Source organism: Sciurus vulgaris (assembly GCF_902686455.1).
Source record: "Sciurus vulgaris genome assembly, chromosome: 12".
NCBI lineage: Eukaryota > Metazoa > Chordata > Mammalia > Rodentia > Sciuridae > Sciurus > Sciurus vulgaris.
This window is the reverse complement of record NC_136473.1, coordinates 96493173-96513359: the sequence shown is the minus strand read 5'-3', so window position 1 is coordinate 96513359 and position 20187 is coordinate 96493173. Positions and strand designations below refer to the sequence as shown.

Here is a 20187-nt window from a genome sequence, read left to right as displayed (position 1 = left end):
TAGTGTATCTTGAGACTGAATATTTTATAAACAGCAACATAACTGACCAGGGCATCAAATGGTGAAGCTACATAACTGGGCGATGAAATAAAATAATTCTGCTTCCTGTTTAAATAGTAACATTTTTCAAAGACACTTGAGATTCTTTATAAACATTAATTCATTAATTCCACACAATTCTTGGGAGGTAAGCCACAAGAATTCTTTTTCTCATTTTTCCAGCTCCATGGCCCAGAAATATGGCATGCCTTGCTGACATGTATTAAGCTCTTTGGATGTGAAAGGCCAGGGACAAAATTAGGCATGAGTGATGATAGAATGATACTCTAATCCTGATTCCCTCACATGTCTCTGCCCCAGATTTCCTAATAGTATGAAATATGCAACTTAATCTTTGTTTATGTCAGTCACTTTGGTCTTCAGGGGACATAAGAGAGAATCAGTTTGCATTAGTAGCAGGATACATTTCTATTAGACAAGTTCTTTTCCCTATTCCAAAGTTTATTCCTTAAAACCCTTAAAAAAATTGTGGCCATATACTGCTTATGTCAGCTGAGAAGCTACATGAAAAACAGACTTATTTTCATGTACTATTTCATAAACAAGAAGGGGACCATGCCAAGTGTAGCTATAACCGTCTTTAAGCAATTAGCCAACTAGGTTATGAGACTGAACAAATGATTTGTCATTCAAATTTCCTATTTTTAAAATGAGGGATTTAGTGCTAGAAAAATTGTCACTTTCTGTTTCCAGAATTTCTGAGTCTGTTTTGGATGAACCCTAACATATGCTTAGCTCTAAAGCAGGCACTGCAAAGAACACCAAAGGCACATGTATTCCAAATTCTTACCTTTCTGGAAGTTACAGTACCTCCTGGATAATGACATTTACAAACTTGTGCCTAGCATACTGATGCTAAGCATGCCAGATACAACTTAAGTTTATCAGTACAGTATGAAGTTGAACGATATTCCATTTTCTTCTGAATGTAACAATACCCTGGCACACACTGCATACAGAATTGAAAGGAAACATTAGCTGAAGTGGATATTCTCAGTTACTATAATACTACAAATAATGACCACACTTGGTTTTTTGCTTTCGTATTGATAGAAATTTATTCCTTAACTTTCTCATTCAATCTCTTGGTGAGTGCTAACAGGAATTAAGAACTCAATGAGTTCTTGGTGGTTGTTTGATAATGGGCATAGTGCATTTGGACAGGGAGAGGTTTGGAGATACCTCTCTGAGATATGATTTCTTACACTACTTTCAGACTTGAGTGGAAGATACCAGGGCTCTGAGATGGAATTTTTCCCTTAGGTTTTCCTTGAATTTCTAGAAAGGCTGTGAATAACCACAGGTGATAAAGGAGAAAAATTATGAAAATATTTATTATATTTCAACTGTATTTTAATATAGGATAATGCTTATTTATATAGATTACTGGACTTTTTAAAAACAAGGATTAAATATCTTTTATTGAGACATTTCCCTCAAATGAGATATCATTTAAACAGTGTCAAAGGACAAAGAATGCATATTTATTAAATGAATGAATATATAAAGTAGCAGAGGGATTTTTTTGAAACCTAAATGATAGAGTTCGACTAGAAAACTGATTTTTTTTTCTCTTTCCTTTGTATATGTGGATAGAACTAGACTTGGTATATAGCCCCATATGGAGCTAATGCATAAGAAAGTTACAGAGAATTTATCTTCCTGGAATCAGAAAGTTGATTCCTGCCTTCATGCTTATAAATTAACCTAATTCAAGTGCTTTGGCTAAAATCTCTGGAAAAAAAAAAAAAAAAAAAAATGGAAAAGACAGGAAGATGAGAAATTTAACAAGTGTTTGTTAGCATTATTATTTTATATTTTGACATAGCTAGAAAATGTTCCCCTAGGGGCTGGGGAGATAGCTCAGTTGGTAGAGTGCTTGCGTTGCAAGCACAAGTCCCTGGGTTCGATCCCCAGCATTGCAAAAAAAAAAAAAGAAAGAAAATGTTCCCATAAAGAAATTTGCAATCTTCATGATCTTCATAATTTACTGTCTTTGCTGTGTCTTTTGCTCAGAGTAAAAAAGCTTAACTTTCTAGTCGAAATATAAAAGGTATGTAATTATAAGTTAAAAATAACTCTGTAGTTTTATCAATTAACTTCCTTCAAATTGTTATTTCGAATGAACCTTCCAAAAAGAAACAATCAGATCATTGATTTCAGCTTGGTCTTGTTTTTTATAGCAACTCATATTTTTTTCCATTTTCTTACCCCCAGAGAATCTGCCACTGTCAACTGGGACATTGAAAAGGTCACTCTGTCTGATGAAGGTTCCTATGAGTGCATTGCTGTCAGCAGTGCGGGGACTGGACGGGCACAGACATTTTTTGATGTATCAGGTAGTTGTCACTAAGTTCTTTGTGGTCACCTGCATTTTTATGTACCTGTGAAAATGGAATTTCAGTACCCACTTTGCATGTATACAGTTGTCTTTGATTTTTTAATAACCATCTATCTGCTCACTGGATTGTGAACTCAAATCTTGGCTACACCACGTGCCAGCTGTAATTTTCCTTGTTTCATTATTTAGGATTCAAGGCCTGGGTTTCCCTAACCATAAATGAGGATCATAACAATATGCATTTCTATCTATGAAAAAACTGTGCAGACTGAGTACTGTGTGCGATATAAGTAAAGCACTCAGAAGATAGTCTGACACCTTGAAACTCTTAATAGAAAGTAAATATTAGTATTGTCATTGCTATTATCATTATTATCAGTGTGAGAGTTTAATAAATATCTTTCACAATAACCCTCTGGAATTTCCCTTGAGAAAATAAAGTTGAAGTAAAAGGATCTATCCTGGTAACAAGGCTAAACTTCCCCCTGTCTCTCCCTTATTCATAATGAGCAGAGTGCTTTTATGAATGGATTCTGACCTCTAAATTAAAAAGGATAGTGAACATGATCACATTCTAGGATCACGGGACCTCAATTGGTACAATATTGACATTAAGAAGGGCACAAATAATGCTAACTGTTTTACATTCAGAGAGTATATTTCATATGAATAGATGGTAGAAAAGTTTCATATTGTAAGGCAATATATTTTAAAGTAAAATATATTTTGTCCTCTAATGTCCAGAATTCTTAGGAAATTTAAAAAATGACTACCCTATATAATCAATGAGCAGGATTAAACAGCTAACTCAGCGTGTATCTACAATTTATTGGAAACTTTGTTTTGATGGAATTATCTTCTATCTGCCTCATGGACTATTACTGTGTATTTAGTTGTAACCTAAGTATCCGTGCTGTTGAATTTATAGCAAAGTCTGTATTCGCCTTTAGTGTTGGTGTGCATTTTCTTGAGACAATCTAGGGCAAGGAAAGATTTTCACTGATAGGAAGGACCATTAGGGACCTAGGATTTATGGTGCTTGTTATTAGTAAGTTGAAGCTGAATTTTTGGAAACACAGGCATGTAAGTTAGGCAAGCAGTTCTTCTTGCAGTAAAGCTGTTTGTATTCTCTTATTCTTAGAAAAATAAAGATTTGTCTTCTGAAACAAGTTAGCAAGTTGACATACATCACAAGCTTTTCATTTTTTCATCTCCAGAAGTTATGAAAAGCATTGGAATCGTGTCAACATTCCTCAGCTTCTGGGAAAGCACACACTCGAACACTTGAGTATTTTTCCCAGCAATATTAGTTAAGAGAAGGACAACAGGGAAGAGGTTTGAGTTGACTTAGACATCTTGCATACATAACTGGGATGTGCTAGCAAGCACTGGGGAACTGTTAGGAATTTGGTTCTGTGGTGCCAGTGACTTCTGTGTGTGGATTAATCTGTGCGACCCAGGCAATGGCATAACTAGGAATCGTACTATGCCCGAGATGATTTTCAGGAATTGTGTCCCACTCAGTTATTTTAAAGCAGTGGGGAGGGGAGAAGTGGGGAAGCATTGATGGTAATGGCAGTGACTCTCAGTGTGGAAGTCAGGAGCCAGGGTCCCCTTGAATTTGGAAGAGTGGTCATTGCTTGACTGGTGCCTAACACTGCAAGAATCCCCCCTCAGCCTCGACTGAGGCCCAGCTCCAGCCCCAGCTCCGCCACCTTGCTGAAGTCACTTACCAGCATACTGGGATCAGGAACTGACTCACAGGACAGTCAGCTCTCATATTTTATAAATGGTGTTAGAGAAAAAGGCATCATGGAATAGTGATAATCTAGTGTCATTGTGGACATTTATATTGTATAAAGTCGAAGAATCCAAGAACAGTTTAAAGAAAAGCTAAAATTCTGCTGAATGTTGCCTTATATTTTTTTCAGGACTCTGCTGTAGTCGGCATGTTTCAGGGTACATGGTTTATTTAAAATGCTGATTGTTGATTGTTTTAACTGCAAAATGGTGTAGAAAACACTATATTTTTCTTTTACTGAATACAAATACATAGAAACCAATGAATAAAACTTTATATGCATACAGTTATTCTTTTCAAATGATATTGGTAGTTCAGTTTAATACTATTACAAATATATTAATTATCTGTACTGATTTTTTTAATTAGCACATACCCCCCCAAACACACACACACACACACACACACACACACACACACACACACACACACACACCTTCACACGTAAAGTACTAGCATTCTGGGCTTAAGTAAAATTCTGAATAGAAGAAACTTACTAAAGGCATACCAGGGATAAGAAATCTTTAATTACACTTGCAGGATATTGTTTTAGAACAGGATAAGGCCTGGAAAGAATCTTGTAACACTTCATAATTTTATAATAAAGAAACAGAAATCCAGAGCAGTGACCCATGTACGATCAGATCAGTCCAGTGGTCCTTGCCAACTTCCTGCCTTAGTACTTAGCCCTCCTGTGGTTCCCATGTCCTAACCAGTTATACTTTCACTTAGGAATCCTTGTTATTTATACTCCCAGGTTATTTCTGGTCATCTATAATCTGAGCATCCTTTACAAACTGCTCTAACTCTCCCTTCTCTTTCAGTACCCCCAGGAGATTCCTTCATAATATAGGAGAATGTATTAGTGTGTGTATCTAGACTTTCTCTAGATGTTTATGCAATAGTCAAATTGTATGTCATTTTCAAATCTTATCTTTCTGGTGTGTTATGACAAAGTGGTTTTTTTACTTATTTCAATTTATATTTGAAGAGGGAATAGACTCTGAGGCTGAGTTTGCATGTAAGAGTGTTATTGGGGAATTCTCAAGGGGAAAGCACGTGTCAGAGAGTGAGGGAGGAGGAGGGACATGGACTGATGCAATTGTAACAGGGACCTCATCTCATCCACCAGGGGCAGAGACAGCCCTGAATGAGGCAGGAGATCTGGTCTCTGTTCCGTCATATGTGGCCACTGGCTGTGGGTGGCACTGAGAAGGAGGACTGAGCTCAGCACAGCGGCTTCATGGGGACTTAGAGCTAGAAAGGGTCTTTAAGATCACCTCATTTAATCATTTCATTATTCAGACAGGGAAACAAAACCGTCAATTGACTAAAGTCACACAATTAGGTAGGTATAGAAATAGCCTCTGATTGTGATATTCAATGAACAAAAACACAGGAGGCCCAGTTACATTTGAATTTCATGTAAGTGTGTCCCAGATGTTACATACTTACACGAGAATATTATTTAATGTTTCTCTGAAATGCAAACTTAAGTGCCCTGTATTTTCTCTACCTACCCTCGTCAGACTCCAGTTAAAATTTTCGAACTTTCTCATGTATTCTTTCCATTGGTTTCCCCAGCTGTTTTACTGAGAGAGTTTAAAAACATAGAATGATAAAATTTATGCGTATTTTTAAAAAATAATGTGAAATGCTTTGTATTTTTTAGAAAATGTTTGGAGAACAAGGGTAAGCATAAGAGAATATAGAAAATATCCACAGATGTCTGTCACTCAGAGATAACCACTGTGGTTTTGGCATATTTGCTTCCAGGGTCTATTCCAGGCCTGTGATAGTATCTGCATTTTTGTATAGTTTTAAATAGCATGGGGAGAAGTTTCTTGAGTATTTGACTTATTTTCATATATTAATTGAGACACATGAATTTCTAACCAGCAATGATCACCTCAGCTTTTATTACTATATAATTTATAATGGGTTGCCACAAGAGATAATTTTAAAGCATTTGGCAGAGTGAGCTGTAGAGGGGGAGTTTAGATTCAGCCTCAAAACTAGAGCAATATGTGACTCTCTTTAGAAGTATTGGTTACATATTTAATTAGCAATTAGATTTTGAACAATCTGACATATGCTGCTCAAAGCCTTTTGTGTTCAAGATTCTATATGTATAATTTTATTAAAGGTCTGTCATCAATCACTCTTTGAATCTTCTTAGATCAAATTGTTCCTCATCCCTACTAAGAGGACATTTGTTTTATTCTGCTGTCATACTGTAACCCCTCTTAAAGCTGAAACTGTCATATCTTGCCATGTTTGCCATCCTTTCTGTGCTGTTTTCTTTAAAATGCTAAATACATATTTTAAATTTAAGAAAATCATAGAACTGAATCATCAAAACTGAAATGAAAAATTTGCCTTGTTCTGCCTTCCTAAATCTCTCCAGTCATATCCTTTTGCCCTGCTTCTTTGACTCCCATGTTTATAATTTTATAGGTTTGAACTTGAGCATATTTTGATATGTAAATATAGACTCCTTTTTTAAGTGCCTTTTATCTAGATGGTAATGGGGAGGGCTCATTGACACATGTATTAACCAAAAAGTTCTGTCATACTAGAGCTTCCCTACTAGAAATGCAATACACACACATATCCTGTTTTTTAAACCACGTCCAAAGTGAGCAAAATGACCTGATTGGAACCTTTTGATTTCACACAGAGCCCCCTCCAGTCATCCAAGTGCCTTATAACGTTACTGTCACTCCTGGAGAGAAAGCAGTTTTGACCTGCCTCATTGTCAGTGCAGTGGATTACAATCTAACCTGGCAGAGAAACGACAGAGATGTCAGACTGGCAGAGCCCACAAGAACGAGGACGTTGGCCAACCTCTCACTAGAGCTCAGGAATGTGAAAGTCAGCGATGCTGGAGAGTACCACTGTGTGGTTTCCAGCGAAGGCGGGACAGCAGCAGCCTCCGTGTTCCTGACCGTGCAAGGTACTGTGTGCATGGTGACTTCTGAACCATGGTGTCCTGTGTCTTCCTCCTTCCATTCCTGCCCTCCCTCACTGGCTATGTGAGAGCAACGACATCTACCCAAACTATTAGTTTTGAGCAAAAGAACGCATAGGGATCCTCTGTTGTTTAAAAGTGATTAAACTAGAAGCTAAAACATCACTAACAAATGGGTAACTTTGCCACAGTCTTGACTAATGTCACTAGTTGAAGATGTCTATTTTAAAAGAATATAAAAACTGTCTCTGGATGATTTAACAGTTTTAAATTCTCTCAATGATAAAATTTCTCATTGTTTCAATAATTGGCTCAAAAAGTCTTCCCCAATTTAAATATTATGATTGAATATGTAACTAATTTACTTTTTATTTTTAAATTATATTTGATAATTTTACTAGTATGTTTTAATTAAAAGTTTCAGATGTTTCCCATTTTGGTGAAATTTTCTCAGACGTTAACCAGAGTATTTCTTTTTTCCTTTTGCGTGCACACACACACACACACACACACACACAAAGTGTTTATTGAAAGTACTTTAATATTAAGCTGATCCTGAATGATGTTTCCATACATCAAATTTCCATATTGCTGAAAATCAAGTGTATTAGCAATGTGACTTAATGGCTACTAAATACAGATATATATTATTCAGAACCATCAAATGAAATCTGGAAATGCTCCAGAGTTTCCTTTCAGAAATATCATTTGGTTTCTGAATGTCTATAGACCAACTGAAAGTCTTGATGCAACTAGCAAACTACTGCTGGCAGTTTTTCACTGTTAAGCTAAAAGATTTGATTACTGCCTCAGCTGAATATTTAATTTCTGATCCTTGATGTGGGAGCTTGATTGCTTCAGAACTGGGCCTATTTGGTTTTCATTTAGAACAACTTTGTAACATGCCTGAAGTAATACTCTCAGGTAGTTTATGAGTAAGTTTATCTAAGAGGGTGACCATTGAGTTTCAAGACTGCCTCTTAGAATGTTATTAGTGACAGAAAAATGAAACTACTTTGAGAATTAGCACAGCGACTGATATCTGATAATAGTCTTCACCTTGGTAGTTGAGACGTTCTGCAATTTGAATGTGTCTTTTGTTAATTGATCTGGTGAAACCTCTGGGGAGACATTGCCTTTGTAAATAGTTCACTACATTTGCACGAGGTAAATGTCTAGATCATGTGAGTCAATTCCATAAGCAACGTGGCTTACTAGAACTCTGGGACCATTTTACCAAACTGATTGCTGCAGATAAAATATATGCTAACGGACTTCTGCAATTTGATATTGGTTCTTTACTTGATGTCCCTGAGAATGGAATTATAAAAACAAAACTAGACTTCATTGTTTCCCCAAGATAATATTTTAGTTCACATTCTATTGGGAACATTAGAGCAAACTTCCATGGGTAAAGAATTATGCAAGGAATTTCTTTCTAAAAAATAGATGGCTAACTATACATTCAGAGATTCTGTTTCCATAGGTCTATTGTGCAGCCTGGCCATTTTTAACAGACTTCTCAGGTGGTTACCATGAACATATTTTGAAAACTACATTGTATGTATTCTGTAGAATGCTCTCTATGATCTAGAAATTGTTTCTTGAGGGGAGGCTTTAGATTCTTCTTTCTGGTAAAAGTCATTATTATTCAGTGCTTTAAATAAGTGCTCAGGTAAGATGTTTGTCTTAGTTCATTTTTTTGTTACTATAACAGAATACCTAAGAGTGGTTAATTTATAAAGAAAAGAGATTTATTTTGACTTGTGGTTCTGGATGCTGGAAAGTCCAATAGCATGATGCTGGCATCTGCTTGACTTCTAGTGAGGGCCTTATACTACTTCCTAGCATGGTAAAAAAGGGAAGTGGGTATGTGCAGAAGAGAGAGCACCAGGCAATGAGTGGCTTAGCCTCTGTTTATAATAAGCCAATGTAGCAGTGAAAAATCAGTACCTGGAAGCAATAACTCACTTCCGTAAGAAAGCCATTAATCCACCTTAATGACCTAAGTGCCTTTTAAAGGCCTCCCTTCCTAATCGATTATAGCGAGTCAAATTTCAACATGAGTTTTGTAGTGAACAAATCATATTTAAGACACAGCAATGTTATATAATACACAAAATATAAATGTAAAACATGAAGTCACATGATTACTAGTCTGTATGATACCAGTGGTGTAAATCTCTTTGTAGACATTCTATCATGACTTGTCCAGTTGGCTGTGAGAGTGAGGGGCCAAATTTAATGAAGGAAGTTTAAGAATCTAACAAAAATATACTCTTGGACTGATCATGTTGATTAGATTAAATAAGAGTGTGTAACAGATTATAACTATCTGAATGCATTATTTTACACACTATTGGAAACCTATGAATGTGCTAGTGCAAAGTTATGATTATTTGATGAATTAAACTGTAGCCGAAGGTATCTTTCATGGTGATGTGAGATGATTTTAATCTGTTGACATTAGGTCTTAAGTTACAAATTATTTTCATTTTAGAGAGGTAAGTGTTTTAAAAGCAGAAATAAAAAAAGTTCTAGAAAACTCAAAAGATAAAAACATGACATGAATGTAGTATATACTTCAGAAATAGTTCCTTTACTTACAGGCGAATTAGGAAAACATAATTCATAGACCCTTTAGAATTATCTCTGTTGAGGACACCCTTAAGAGTTAAAAAATTCAAATTTTACAAATTTTATAGTAGTTTCACAAAATACAATAAGCATGAATTTTCTTATTTAAAATAACATTTGTCTAGCATTATAGCCTCCCCTCACCTAATAGTAAAATATCTATAAAGACTCCAAAACACAAAATTAAAAAATATGAAGAAGCAGGGTCAATTAAAAGCAGTAAAAATTCTAGGAGGAATTTTATATGTATTATATTTTTAAATTTATGTACATATGAATATAGAATATGAGTATGTACACACAGTATTTGTTTTTTAAGATCAGTGAGATAAAAATCTCAACAGCAGTCCGTTTTTTTTCTGTCTACATGAAAGTAGGGAGGAGGTATCTTCATCCCTTTTTCATAGTTTGCTGTAAAAAGAAAACGTTATTCTGTAACTCTCACGCAAAAAGTCTCAACATCACCTAAGCTCATACCTAAGGACCAAGGAAAGGTTCCATCTGTGTCCTGCAGCTTCAGGACTGTGGCTACCAATTCCAGAGGCCCTGTGTCCACCAGGACTTTTCCAGTGTGATCTGAAGACATGCCCCTCCTCTTCCTGCAGCTTTCAGACTGCAGATACCACGCTACAAGCCCCAGCACCTCCCAAGCTCAAACCCTGGGACTCGGGATAGGTCTCCCTCATCACACACCTCTAGGGGCTTGGATGCCAGCACCCCCGAGCCAGACATCACCAGCACATGCCCCAGAAGAATTAGGAAGGGTCTCCTCCACAGCCCATAGACATTGGGCCACAGCTGCTAGTCTCCAAAGCCCAGGTACCATTTGTGCTTGTCCCTTGTGACCTGGAGAAATTATCAGCAGGGGTTTGACAGATCCACAAAAGCAGCTAACAGTGTTGCAATCACCAATTGCAGCCACCCCATGGGACTTCAGGAAGCCTTTGTGTTCCAAAGCTTTGAGTCCACAGCATCAGCGCCACAGACCCTCGCATCCCTTGTGCTTACCCTGCAGCACTGGAAAAGTTCCCATACCATCTGGACCTCCAGGCCTGTGGCTGCTGTTGCCACAGGTCCAGGTGTATCCTGTATTTATCCTGAGAGTCCTGGGGAAGGTTTCCTTTAATTCTGTGGCTTGAGGCTCATGACTGCTGGTGCCCCACTCCTCGATGTCACCTGTACTTGCTCTGAGGGACCTGGCGACAGTCCTCTCCTCATACCACACCACTGAGATAAGTGGCACCTGCCACCACAAACCAAGAGTCTGAGGATGCACGCTTTTGGAAGCTTGTATTTACTGCAAAGTCATACACTGCCTTCATGAATGGTTGCAGTTTAGCCTGTTGGGGGATTCACAGGCACTGCGGGCGCCAAAGATAAACAAGTCACACAGGCCTGCTTTTGAATCCCCCGAGACCAAATCCAAAGCACCTTCCAACTGACATACTGTATCTCATCTAGACAATGAAAATACATTTTCCAGTGAAAGCACTTTATAGGATTATGAGAGGGAAATGTTACACCAGACGTGCAGACATCACCATAAGGACACAAGAAACATGAACAGAAATCTGACGCTTCCAAAGAAAAACAATAATTCTCCAGCAATAGAGTGTAATTAAAAAACAATTATGAAATGCCTACAAATGAATTTAAATAATGAACCTAATGAAACTCAATGAGATGACAGAGAATATAGATAAATTATTAAAAAGAATGAGAAAAACAATTCAGGATATGAATGAGAAATTTACCAAAGAGTTACAAATCATAAAAATAGAACCAATTAGATATCTTGGAATTAAAAATTTCAATAAATGAGATAGAAAATACAATAGGGAGCTGCTCCAATAGATAATACTGAGCAGTAGGAAGAATTTTTAAACTTAAGGATGGATCTTTTGAATTGTAAATATATACACATTCAACAGGGTGCCATCCAAATATTTAAAGCAAATATTATTGGATGTAAAGGAAGACTCTAATATAATAATAGTTGAGGACTTCAATCCCATTTTCCTCAATTGGTCAATCATCCAGACAGAAAATCAACAAAGAAACATCTGAGTTGAATTTCACTCTAGAGCAAAGGAACCTAACAGGCATTTATTGAACTTTTCACCCAATGGCAGTGAAATACACATTCTTTTCATCAGTACATGGATATTCTCCAGGTTAGATCATATGTTAAATCACAAATCAGATCTCAGATTTTTAAAAAGTGAGTCAAATAATGTATCTTAGATCACAATGGAATAAAACTACAAATTAAGAAGAAGAAAAATGGAGAGTACACAAATACACGGAAACTGAATAACATGCTCCTGTGATCCATGGGTAATTGAAGAAATTAAAAGGCAACTCAGAAAACTTCTAGAAATAGGTGAACATGATAATACAACATATCAAAATCTGTGGGACAGAGCAAAAGCAGAACTGATAGATGCAGCAAATGAATGCATCAAAAAATGGTGATCTCAAATGAACACCTAATAATTGACCAAAAAAAAAAAAAAAATAGAAAAACAAGAATAAGCCAAACCCCAAATGAGTAGAAGGAAAGAAATAATAAAGATCAGAGCAGCAGTAAATTAAAATGGACCTCACTCATGGTGTACTCCTGTAATCCGAGGGACTCAGGAAGCTGAGGCAGGAGGATGGCTGGCCTCAGCAACTTAGGGAAGCCCTAAGCAACTTGGCAACACCTTGTCTCAAAATTTTTATAAAAGGACTGGGAATGTGGCTCAGTGATTAAGTGCCCCTGGGTTCAATCCCTGCCACCAAAGGGGGAAAAAAGAACCTAAGATAAAAATAGTATAAAAAGGAGGTTTTGATTTGTTCTTTTTTTTCCCTCAGTACCAGGAATTGAACCCAGAGGATCTTAACCATTGAGCTACATCCCCAGCTCTTTTTATGTTTTATTTTGAGACAGCCTCACTAAGTTACTCAGGGCCTCACTAAGTTGCCGAGGCTAGCTTTGAATTCACGATCTTCCTGCCACAGTCTCAAGTTGCTGGGATTTCAGGTGTATGCCACCACACCTGGCAAGAGTTTGTAGTTTGAAAGAATAAATAAAATTGACAAACCTTTAGTTCAACTAAGAAAAAGAGAGGGTAAGAGGACCCAGCTAAATAAAACCAGAAGTGGAAAAGGAAAGTTTACAACTGATATCACAGAAATACAAAGGATGAAAAGAAACTATGTTAAAGAATTTTATGCTAAAAAATACCTGGAAAACCTAGAAGAAATTAGTTAATCCCTGGACACATACATTCTAACAAAATCTTATCAAGAAGAAATAGAAAAATCTAAACTGGCCAATAATGAGCAATGAGATTGAAGCAGTAATTAAAAATCTCCCATCTAAGTAAAGTTCAGGACTTGATATCTTTACTGCTGACTTATACAGAAGATTTAGAAAAAACTTCCTCTGTACATGTATAAACACAGTGAATCTCAACATTGTGTACATTCACATGGCTGAGATCCTGATTAGAATAAAAATATTCCATGTTTGTATAAATCTATTTTGCATATCAAAATAGATTCTACTGTCATGTATAACTAAAAAGAACAAATAAAAATTGATGAAATTTGGTTGTTTCTAAGCAAAAAACAAAACAAAACAACTTCCAATTCTTAAAATATTCTGAATGTTGAAAAGTAAGGAACTTTGCCAAACTTATGTCAGCATTACCCTGATACCAAAATCAGACAAAGATGCAACAAAAAAAGAAAACCACAGAACTCTTCCTGTATGACCACAATGCAAAAATTCTGAATAAAATACTAGCAAACCTATTTCAACAGTGCGTCAAAAAGATTATACACTATGATCAACTGGAATTTATCCCAGAGATGCAAGGATAGTTCGACATAAGCAAATCAGTGAATGTGATACAACATATCAGCAGAATGAAGGACAGAAGTCATATAATGATTTTAGTAGATGCAAAGGCATTCCATAAGATTTTACATCCCTTCATGATAGAAAGTCTCAACCAAAACAGCATGGTACTGGCACAATAACAGACTTGTAGACCAATGGCACACAACAGAGAACACAGGAATTAATCCATATTCATATAGCCAACTGATTTCTTTTTTGGCAAACTGTCTGAGAACACACAGTGAAAAAAAAGAATAAATGGTGCTTACAAGATTGGACATACATATGCAGAAGAAAAACTACTTCTCATCAAGTCAACTCAAAGTGGATCAAAAACTTAAATGTTAAACCTGAAACCATGAAATTACTACAAAAAAAAAGGGTGACTACTTCAAGACACTGGTGTAGGCAATGATTTTTAAGATAGGACCCCAAAGGCACAGAAGTAAAAATAGACCAGTAGAATTTCATTGAATAAAGGTAAAGCAAAGGAAATAATCAACAAAATCCAGAGACAACTTACAGAATGGGAGAAGATATTTTCACACCATTCATCCAACAAGGGATGGATATCCAGAATATATAAAGAATTCAAAAAGCAGAACACCAAAAACAAGACAAAACAAAAACCTCAGAATCATTCAATTTAAAAACAGGCTAAGGAACTAAACAGACATTTTTCAAAAGAAGACAGACAAATTACCAAACACACACACACACACACACACACACACGCGTGCGCGCACGCAAAAGAAAATGTTCAATGTCACTAATCATCAGAGAAATGCAAATCAAAACCACAGTGAGATATCATCTGACCTCAGTCAGTATGGCTATTAACAAAAAAGACAAAAACTAACAAATGCTGGCAAGGATGAGGAGAAAGGGATACTCCTTACACTGTTGGTGAGAATGTAAATTATTTTAGACATGGAAAATAGTATGGACATTCCTCAAAAAACTAAAAACAGAACCATCATATGATCCAACAATTCCACTGCTAGAACTATATATATAAAAGAGATGAAATCATTATACCAAAAATATACTTGCACACCTAATTTCACAATAGCTAAAATATGAAACTAACTCAGATGCCCATTAATGAATTAATTGGTCAAAAAATGTCATCTTTATACACAAGGGACTACTATTCAGCCATAAAAAATAAACTCCTGTTATTTGTAGCAACGTGGGTGGAACTAAAGGTCACAAAGTTAAGTGGAATAGACAAGACAGACAAACACCACATGGTCTAATTGACTTGCGGTAACCACCAAGTCAGTCTCATAGAAGAACAGAATGGAATAGTGATCACTAGAGACTGGAAAAGGAAGAGGGAGAGGAATGGAAAGGAGTTCAAAAATACCACCAAAACAGAGTGGAGGAAGTACTTCTGGTTCTTTTTTTAGCATGAATAAGTAGCACCGTATGGTAAATATTGGTTAAAACAGTCTATGATATATTTCAGAATGACTAGAGAAAATTACAAAATTCATAACATGTAAAAATGATAAATGTATGAAGAGTTAGAAATGCTTATTATCCTGACTTGATTGTCACACATTGCATACTTGTATTAAATTACCATAACATAACTCATAAAGGTATGCAAATTATGCATAAACTTAAAAAGATAAAATAATATTATGCAAATCTGTACTATTAGAGGCAGTAATACACTACATAAAAATAAAATCAGGGATAAGATGAATAAACTTGAGAAATCTTTTTGACTACTGAGGTAAAGAACTAATAGGTGAAGCCAGGAGTGGTGATGCATACCTGTAATCCTATTGGCTCAGGAGGTTGAGGCAGGAGGATTGCGAGTTCAAAGCCAACCTCAGCAATGGTGAGGTGCTCAGCAACTCCAAGAGACCCTGTCTCTAAATAAAATACAAAATAGGACTGAGGATGTGACTTAGTGGTCGAGTACTCCTGAGTTCAATCCCTGGTATCTCAAAAACAAACAAAAAAAATAGAACTAATAGTTGAATAATAAACTTTTTGTAAAGTGAAAATTAAAATACATACTGGAACTTTAAGATTAATGGATATTTAAAAAAAAAAGAACTGAAACAGAAGAAATAATCAAAGATATAATTGAAGAAAACTGTCTTGGGGGAAAAATTGTCCAGGATAAGCAAATCAAGCAAGGTCAAGGAAGATAGAACTTCATCTAGATACATTCTGGCTGAAATTTCATATTGCTAGTATGAAGAAAAACTTCCACATACATACAAATTAAATCAATATGTTGTAAACCATGATATAAAAATCATACTGATGTCAGTCCTCTCAAATATATTAAAATCTAGAAGATAATTGCAGTGGATATCTGTCATATTTGGTCCTTTAGGGACAAAATACTTGCCTAATTTCAGGAGGAATTATTGTTTATCTTGGTGGGACAGAAAAAAATCAAGTGAGATCAGACAATTCCTTTCCCCATCCCCTACTAAGTTCCATAACTGAGTCAGATACTCAGTTGCCCCCCAGTGAGCCTCTGACTCTTGCTTTCAGCAGCATAATGGAATTTGGAGTTCAGCAGCAGCAGAAGCTTATGTCCACGTGGTCTTTCACCATCATTCACAGACTGACGTTGGTTGTGTGCTCAGCTGCCTAGCCTCTCTTGATTTCTGTGTGATATTCACTTTCCTCTTGACTTTGTACTTCAAAATATATGCTTCCAATGATTTTTTTTTTCCTGCTTACGTTAGCTGGCACTGTTTTCTGGTGTTTGCAATTGATAATCCTAACTTGCTCAATAATGGGAAAAGATATGTGTAGTTTTGGAAGATCCAGGCATTTATGATCTAATTAAATTTTCTTTCCAAAAATTATCAAAAGAACATTCTCAAATTTTTAAACATTTATGGAAAATATCAAACACATAGTTTCTTAAAATGACTTATTTAACAAGAAAGTTAAATGCCTGAAATAGATTTTTTTTTAAGAAAAGAAATTAAAATTGGGGACATGATGGTATAAAGAGCTGGTGATTTTCCCTTAGTAAATATTATCAGACTCATTACCAATTCATGGAGAAACCTTGAGTAGTAACTGACCTCAGAAACTGGCTGTTTGAGTCAGCCACACTAATGAGCAGAGGAGAATGTGAATGAGTGACATGCTCATTTCATTATGGAAATTCCTCACTATGAAGATAATAATATAATTAGACAAAGGAAATTCCTCAGGAAAGGGATTTCCCTCAAGCAGGATTTATCACTAACTCAGAAGTTCAGCTATACAAACAACCAAATAGAAGCCAGCTGATCACTGCTGTGCTTCAAGGGGGTGGGGAGAAGACCTATGTCTGTAAAATGTAAATAACATTCTTTAGGGGTGGTGAAATTTTAAGTGAGATTTTTACTTATGCTTTTCTGTTCTTGAAAGAAATTATTTCATAGGAATAGATAATTTTAAAACTTGGCAAATGTTAAATAAAATTTTAATGTTAGTGTTAATTTTATTGGGGCATGGAATATTAAATGGCTTATATGTTCTCTATCTATCCTGGGAATGTTTTATCCCTTTTATACTTAAAATAATTAAGAAGATAAAAGATTATTTAAAGAAATAACTAAAAAAATAACAATGCCTCTCAAAAGAAAAGCAACAATACTTAAAAACTTACTTTAGGTCAATACCAATCTATCAGAAGAAGTATTTCTTATCTGTTGTATGTAAATGGAAATAAAGAATACAAAATAAGGATCTATTGCTCTATTCCTTAAATACACAGATGTGTAGCTCTAAAAAATTTGTCTTAGAAAAGAGAATTCTTTCTAATATTTATTTGTAGGCAACAATTGTAGTGTGCTGACAATTTCATATTGCATACTGAGTGGTAGGTAATTCAAGTGTAGATAATTGAGAAATGGTATCAGCTCAGACCATAAATATATTGCTTTTTAAAATAATTAAAAACTTATTTAACTATTATGTCACATTTGAGAATCTACCACTTGATGTAAACCTAAAGTAAGAGGATATACTTTGTCACCTCTCATTAACTTTAGTTTTTGTTAACTTGATTTTGTTTTTCTTGTATGTTGCAGTTCACTCATTAAAAAGAAAAGCTCCCTTGGCTGAATTTCTTCTTCTGATTCACTTTGGGAGAGACACCTCTTTTAAATTAGTTGTACAGGTAGTCTCTTTTATTTCTGAATGCTAATGAGCACTCTGCATTGCTGTTTTCATATGTAGAAAAAAAATTACACACGCTTACTCATTTTCTTTCATGTTTATTTAAACACAGCCCCTTCTCCCAAAGAATATTGTAGCACACTTGTGGATCACCCAAGATGTGGGCAGAACTTACTCTAATTAATAAAGCACTTCATTTTTGAGAAGCTTGGCTAATATTAATTTTATTAACCTCAAATGACTGGCCATCTAAAAACTTGCTTTGCAAACTCATGTACTTTTCTTCTCTGAACACATATTTTAGTGTATGAAATTCGTTCAAAAATGGGAAGTATGTGGAATTTACCTGACATCTCTTAGAGTTGAGATGATGACCTCATTTGGTCTTCAGATAAGATTAGTTGGAACTGGACCACTTGTTTGAGAAGTTCATCTCATATCTATAAAATGTCAGAAGTTATTCTACTTATTTTAAAAATCTCTTTGGTTCTTAATATCATAGGGAGTGAGTTGTTTGTAAATTAAAATGTGTCATGATGTGTAGTGTCAAGTTAGAACATTTGACAGTACAAAAATTCCTATTCGAAAGCTTAAGGATCTAAAATCTTGTAGCACTAACTTACAGAGTACGCTGCTTTAAATCTTTTTCTGAATCAGAGAGAAGTCTAACAAAAGGAGTTGTACATTTGCACAATTTCAACTGATAACTAAATTAGGTTTTCTTGTAAGAAGAATTTAGCATTCACTCAATTTATTCACCACATGCAGTCTCCATGGTTAAGGGCGAGTTGCTGTTATAATACATTCCAATTCTGTGCAGTAAAATGTACAAATGACTATCATATGTTTCATTTTCTTTTGCCTTTCATCCAAAGCATTCATCTTCTATAAAGATGTTAAAACACTTTAATTATAGATGGAAGGAATTATATCTCCCTAAAACTTAGGAGACATACTAAAATGTCTTTAAATAGAACTTACAAGGAAAAGTTAAATTAGACTTATTTAGATTATAAAGAGAAAAGGATGTGGATGACAATATTTCAAGTATATAAGAAGACCATTATAAAGAAGCTGTAAATTAGGAACACTTTAATTTTCAGAAAAAAATGGACCATGTGAAAATGTGGATTAAGCCAGACCTGATGACTTTAAAGGAGCTAGCAGGAAGGACAGCCAGATGTTGGGAAGGCTCAAAGCTGGAATGTAGTAGCTGGGGAATAGATATACCCTCTCACGAGGCAGTGTCTGCAGGGAGAGAGAGAGAGAGCAGATGAGGAGTCAACGAACATTTCAGTCACTAAATTATTCAAAGAAAGCTACTGACATTTGAAAAATGGGCATCCCTGGCATGCCTCATGTCATCTAAACCTCACTTCTGACGCCAAACCTGTCGGTTTTATTCCCACACCACCAACAAAATCTCCTACTCTCTAAACACCAGTGAGAGGTGTGACCACTCGGTTCTGACACCACCTTGAGTTAGCATCAGATCCCACAGGTCAGGGGCTCACTTCAGATGCCAGTCACAAGTGCCAGCCCTACTGTACTTCTGACCAACCAGCTGTTAATCAGAGGATCCCAGGACTACCTCTTCAGGGCTCAATCATTTGCTGGATTGGCTCACAGAACTCAAGAATGTACTTTATGTACCATTACCAGTTTATTATAGAGGATAAACAAAGTACTTTGCATTAGCCATTTTATTAACAAAGGGTCCTGGAGCAACCAGAGGAAGAGACGCACAGCACAGCCTCCTGTCCCTATGGATTCCAAGGTGCCAGCCTGTAGGTCAAGTGCTTCCCTGGTCTCTGTGAGCTGCTCCGCTGAACTCATCTAACAGGAGGAGGGACTGGGGTTAAAACCCTCCATCCACAGCGGGTCCATCTGAAGTCTGGGTAACAGCCAACTGGCATCTGAAGTGAGGGGCAGTCTTGGGGGACTGAGCCTTTATACTGTGGCAATTGAATTGAATGAAAGGACACCTATCTGGTGTCCACGGGACAATTGCCCCACTTGTGTGGAAACACTCCCCCGTATCTGGTGCTGAGTGGAGGGGAAGCAGTTTGTTCTGTTCCTCTTATAAATAAATGCAACCTGGAAACAGCCAAAAGGAAGGCAAGCCTAGGCTGAGCCAGAGGAGGTGGGCAGCCCGGGAGACTGTTCCTCCCCAGGTATTCTGCTTCCCCAGCGCCTCCCTGCACCCGTCAGCCGAGAAACTAGCTGAACCCTGACATGCAAGTTCCATTATGTAGCCACGACTGATTAACTCAGTGGTCAGACACTACCCATCTCCACCGCCTCTCTCCACACTGGGCATCAGGGTTTGGGACTGA

General features: G+C 36.3%; 1 protein-coding gene across 1 annotated transcript in view; it reads left to right on the top strand.

Annotated features, from left to right (window-relative positions):
* Positions 1–20187, top strand: part of HMCN1 (hemicentin 1) — a 410617-nt gene that overhangs the window by 171949 nt on the left and 218481 nt on the right. Inside the window, exons 10-11 of the mRNA XM_079108039.1 lie at positions 2278–2399; positions 6883–7158. Coding sequence (XP_078964165.1) covers positions 2278–2399; positions 6883–7158 — 398 coding nt within the window. The remainder of the gene's footprint in view (positions 1–2277; positions 2400–6882; positions 7159–20187) is intronic.